This window comes from Pinus tabuliformis, chromosome Q (assembly GCF_031772625.1).
Source record: "Pinus tabuliformis cultivar Carrire ecotype Pingquan chromosome Q, CPIR1, whole genome shotgun sequence".
Taxonomy (NCBI): Eukaryota; Viridiplantae; Streptophyta; class Pinopsida; order Pinales; family Pinaceae; genus Pinus; species Pinus tabuliformis.
In genome coordinates, this window is record NC_142296.1 from 91,495,194 (window position 1) to 91,501,193 (window position 6,000).

Genomic DNA, 6,000 nt, shown 5'->3' on the forward strand with positions numbered 1-6,000 from the left:
CTCAATTATCAAATTCGGCAAACTTCTATGAAAAGAATGATGTCAGCAAACCTCTGGCTGAAGCTCCACGCAATCTGCAAAATCTGCATCTGCAACAAGCTCCTCTTGATTCCTAGGGCGCAGTCTTACAGCTACTCTCACTCGTCCTGGCACTGTTATCAGGTAAATAAACAATAAAAAACTATTTTGACCACTATATAATGTCAAACTTCATAAAGTTAAAATCTACACGGTTCAACAAAATCCTTGTCAAATATGTCGATACACATAACAAATGAATAATAAACATATGCATTCACACAGAAATAACAAGAATATATGGACAAAATTTTGAATGTGGTTTCCAAGGAATACAATGAAATAATTGCAAATTCCAAAGAGTGGTAAGTTTGAATGGTCGCTTCCAGACATGCTGTGAATTTGTAAAGGTTCTGTTAGACTGCCAATCTTATTTTAGATCGTCCAGTGATTTTTGCAGACCTTTAAGGGAATGTTCCATGTTCCAATATATATGGACTTTTCTTTGATAGCACAAAGAACCACAACATGACCCAAAGATACTACTATTGACATGGTAGGCTACTAAATGAAAATCTGTTTTTGAAGATGTAAGTTGCCAATCACAATATTAAGAGCCCTGACAAGTCTAATATGACTTACTGTGATAAATTTCACCGTAAATGAAACTTCTTGTATTTACACTGAAAATGACAACACCGCACAAATCAAGCCAATTGGGTGAATCAGACAAAACTCACCCAACAAAGACCACAAAATAATAATTTTGGCTCAATTTAACGATCTGGTTTGCCAGGATTTACAACAGTTTACCCAAATAGTAAATTTCAATAAACCTTACTAAAATTTCAGTTTAATTGTAACAACCCAGTTTGCTCGACTTTAAGACAGTTTACTGAAAATCCAGTTTGCCGATATTGGAATTTTGGACAGCCGCTGGAATTGAAAGCAGTCTTCTGAAATCTAGGCAGAAATATCTAGTTCGGTGATTAGGCAGTTTGTTGAAATGTGTAGTTGCTATCAGAAGTGTGCGGTTCAGTCAGTGATCTGTTTGAATAATTAAGGACCACTTTAGTAAACAAGGAATCCATTGTTAAAAAGGGGCTGAAACCATTGAGTGGGTATGGGGAATTTTGTGAATTGTTGAGCCGGCTCTGGTTGCTTACTCTTGTAGACAAGATTTGGAGCTTGTAGCCTGCAAAAAGCTTACCCTGTTGTGGATAAGTCCTGGCTTCCTAATACCAATCGACACTCTCCAGTCTATTTTAGGGTTAAAGTTAGCTCAGAACATTTTTCACTGTTCAGGTGCAAGTTCTCTGCATTGCCGAGAAGAGAAAAATCTAGTAGTTCTCACATGCGATATCTTAGCAGTTTCGCACCTGTATGGGGAGAGAAAATAAAATGTCCCAAATTCCAGCAAGCAGGATCGTTACAGCGCAGACTCGCATAGAGCATAAAAAGAGTATTGACAAAGCTCCAGGGTCAAGCAAAGGCTGTTGCACTTCTGTCAGAAAGGGAATTTCCTTTGCTCTATTGTGCTAAATTTGACAAAAGCAGCATCACATTTTAGATGGATAAAATAAAACTCCAAATAGGTGAGACATAGTAGGCCCAATGATATCGGTGTGCTTTCTCAGGCAATGTGTACCTCAACCATTTGTGCGCCCTTAGTTCAGAGTTGAGAATGTTGCTGCAGTTTTGGTTGGTCTAGTTGGATTTCATAAATTCATGATCAATGATCTGATTCCGAAGGACTAACAACAGTTTTAAGATTAAATTAACACATGAGTAAAATTGTTCCCAACTCACATTGATAGAGAAACCCACACAGTCCAGCCAAATCATTATCAAAATATGATATCTTCAAAGAAATAAAATAAAATAAACTGGTAATTATTGGCCAACGGAGGGAAGTTGAGATGGTACATCGCCACGTTAATGGTCCAGGTTCAAACCCCAGCAGTTATAAAGTCCTGTATATTAAGTTTGTTGGCCACGTTTGACAGCGTTTCAAATGAAACACTCACTGAAAAAATTTAAGAAGTATTTAAAAAACGTAAATATTTTAAAGTAATATATATTATAGGCCAATAGAGATCGCACCAGTAAATTGGAATTAATAGACGGCTGCATTTAAATTAGGCCAAAAATCCGCAGAGATGCCATATGCAAGATACTTGTAAAAAACTAGTTTCCCTATGTTTGATACTAAGTAGGGAGATATATTTAGCTCGACGGCAGAAGTGCCTTGGAAAATTAAGTAGCAATAGCAATTACATACCATATATGTTTAATTCTGCTTGCTTTTAACGTCCTTTGAGACTTACCTAGTCTATAGAACCGTTTGTCTCGGAATTAAAAATTTAAGTGAGAATTACCAGACAATCAACAATGTCGAGCCATGGCGTTATATGTTTATGTATGTGCTTGCTTTTAGAATCCTTTGAGACTTATCTGGTCTGTAGAACCGCTTGTCTCGGAGTTAAAAAATTTAAGTCAAAATTACCAAAATTTTATCAACAATGTTGAGCTTTGATATGTAGCTTCTGTGATTGAACATGTCAGATATCAAATTTCCTAATTCGTCTTAGTTTACATGTACAATACATCTTGCAGAGAGTTATGATTGCGAATAATTTTATTTGAAAGAACCATAACTGGAAATGTAATTCGAGTAAAGCAAAGGAAACACTTCTGCAACGGAGCACGAAATTGGCATTGCAGCCTAAGGAAATTGAACTCGCAACTCCCGATTCCCAAACGCCGTGACGAGAACCATGCACGAGGCCACCATAGTTTAAATTTCAGGATAATTTACCGAAATTATTGTCACATGACCCCAAGAAACCACATAAACATCCAAATAAGATGTCGGATCACAAACGTAGAAAGAGAGAAAAACAAACGGACCTCCACAATCATCTTTGCCATTGCGAGGCGACCCTATGCTGTTGCGCCTAGAGAAGGACGGCGAAGAAGACGATGACTTCGGCCGGCCTGCAGGCGGAACCGACGACGAGGGAGCACTGGACGCCACGACACCAGTATTTGATCTATTCGACGACACAGTATTAATAGACGGCGGTCTCTCTAGTCTCACAGTCCCCTTACCTCCCATGTTCGAACCCCCGCTGCTTCTGTGGCCTGCAAACGCCATTCTTCTTTTCACCACGCCTAACTTACATAACCTGCAATCCTACATTCCTCTGCAACGCAAAATGATCGCCACAGAAGCGCAAGAAACCCTAGAAAAGATCCCAGCGCAAGCTAGGGTTGCAGTGAGCGATGCCTGGTTCGATTTGCAAATGAAAATGTCAGTTCCAGCAATGAAACGAATTTAATGGAACACAAATGCAATATGAGGGAAGAATGCAGAGGAAAAGAGAGCATGTCAGCAGTAACTTCGGTTCCTCTATGGAAGAAGAAACGCAAAATGCAAATTACAGAGCGATATTCAGACTGCAATTCTCACTCTCTCTCCCTCCACAGAATTCCACAACTGACGGCAACCACCATTACCAACAAACGGGAATCCTCACGTCTAGCCAACCAACTATGACGTTTAACCAGAGTCAAAATGAAATCCCCTTGCGTCCATCTTACATGCATACATACATGAAAACCCATGTATGGCATGGTATTCATACATGCAGTACCTAGTTAATTATCAATTCCCTGTATTTTTCTTCTATTTTTTATTGCCCTTTATTCGCTTTATGGTCGCCTTGCAGGGTATGGGTACCCATTCGTCCGGCAAACTCGGTTTGCAAATTAATTTAAAAAATTAACAAAAACAAACTTTGAAAGCAGTTGGAAACGGGAAACAATTTTTTGGGTTATTTAATATTTTTTCCTCTAATGTCTATGCCTGCTATTTTTCTTTTTTAATTCCTTTAATGCCTATGCACGTCTTGATTTTCGAAATATTTTTTCCCATTCTAAATATTTCGCAATCTTTTATGTTATCCGCTATGTATTAAGCGATTGATTATTAATATGCATTTCTTGAATTCCCGCGGTTTTCTTCTGTGTAGACATTCGAAAAATAATAATTATTGTGTTCTTTTATTCTTTTCATGTTTGTTATTATGAACTTTTTGGCTTCTGTCACATACGCAGGCCACACGGTGATAGGATGTTCGTTGGTCTTCTAGAATTTGCCCCTCGGTCCTTCAACTCCATGTGGTTCTGCCTTGACTTGGCTCGCGTGCCCCATTTCGTTCGTGGTCCGACACTAACTTTTCTAAAGTTGAAAGAGAGGTGCAATGTTTAATTGAGACATTGGTCCCTCCAAATTTCTCTAAAGTAGAAAGATTGATGCAATGTTGAATAGAGACACCGGACCCCCAATTTGTTTCCAAAGTACACGGTAACACTATTAGGTATCTCTAGTTATGTTAAGAAGATAATAGGGGGAAGAGATCCATCATTGCCTTGGAATGTATAGTTGGCCTAATCGACAAAGAGGTAGGTGTGAGGATGAATAGAGGTAGGTGTGAGGATGAATATTTGTTCAAGTGAATAAGACATTCAAATGTCCTAGTGGTGATAGTATCACTATGGGATGTTGTAAGGAAGACATTCAAATGTCCCCCACACTAGTGTGGGAGGTATTACAGTGGGATGTTGTAAAGACTTGTATCACGATGGGATGTTGCAGGTATTATAGTGGAATGTTGTAAAGACTTGTATCACGATGGGATGTTGCAATGACTTGACATTCTTTGTTGTGGTGTTAGAGGTATTACAATGGAATATTGTAAGGACTTGTATCACAATGAGATGTTGCAAGGACTTCAAATGGGATAAATGTTTTGAAAATAAAATAAAATTGAAAGATGTTATCTTAAATAAATTATATATATACAAATTATGTTGATAAAGTGAAGAAATCATCCCAATTTTCTTATTAACATTTTATTTACAAAATCGTGGTTGTTGATGGCGAATACTTTGTTCACATGCATAAGGTTGGGTTTAAAAGGCCATGTTTGGCATTTGGGTAGATACTTATACTTAGGCTTAGCAAGATGGGGGTAAATATTTTGTTAAAGTAAGATAGGAATCCAAAGTGGATCTACATGGCTACAATATGACTTTTGTTGATGTTTTGGAATAAGGAAACCACAATTTGGGACCTATAATATGCACTTTAGCAAGTATCTTGAAAACTGCTCTAACAAACCAAAATTGAAATTTCTCTAGTTCAGAATCCAAAAAGTGGGATTTTGTGATCTCTGCAAGGAAAATTGTTCTCAAGACCCTGGTTGCATTACATAGAGAAATAAATTTCCAACGGTGATTCATTGTCCTCAAATGAAGTTTGTATGTGAAAGTTGTGCTCTTGACAAGGTAGGAGTCCAAATATTCTTCACAAGTCCAAGTGGCAACCATGTCAATGCACCATGATTCACTCATGTGGATTTAGTGAGTTATGGTAATCCATCAGAGACTTCTATAATGTTAGAGAACCAAAAACTCAAACCCTAGTTGATCTGAAATGGATCATTATAGATTTTACCATATTTTTTGGTACTTTCTTTACGTGGTAAAATTGGAGTTATAGGCTTTTAGGGCCTATTTTAAGTGTAGATTCCACTTTGGTGATTTGTGGTTAACAAATTATGCAAAGGTCAATACTTCAATAAATAAGACATCACCTTATATTAGTTTAATCCTCCATATATCTTCTTAGAAACCCTTAGCTAGTGAAAGGAAGAATAAACCCCTCCATACATCTAGAGATTCATCTAAATCTACTTTGATGGGCATCTCAAGTTGTAAAGGCTCTTGCTTTATTCAAGCATATATATAAAGAGACACATGGACCCTATTAACTTTCAAATGAGAATTTTATATTAAATCTTTTATATTGTCTAAAGTTGAAGCTTTGTTTACAATATAGATTATCACAATGTAAAATAATTCACATTTCTTTAACCTCAAATCTATGCATTTGGGTAAGTAAGGTCAGATAGGTCA

At 37.3% G+C, this 6,000-nt stretch overlaps 1 protein-coding gene across 2 annotated transcripts in view; it reads right to left on the reverse strand.

Annotated features, from left to right (window-relative positions):
* LOC149218395 (kinesin-like protein KIN-UB) overlaps positions 1-3,575 on the reverse strand; it is a 177,341-nt gene extending 173,766 nt beyond the window's left edge. The window contains exons 1-2 of one of the 2 annotated variants that reach the window (XM_089383936.1): positions 2,929-3,575; positions 52-152 (exon numbers count right to left, since the gene is read on the reverse strand). In XM_089383936.1, coding sequence (XP_089240062.1) covers positions 52-152; positions 2,929-3,175 — 348 coding nt within the window. In that variant the 5' untranslated portion in view covers positions 3,176-3,575. The remainder of the gene's footprint in view (positions 1-51; positions 153-2,928) is intronic. The other variant, XM_089383935.1, reaches the window with a different exon arrangement.
* Between the last annotated feature and the right edge of the window lie 2,425 nt (positions 3,576-6,000).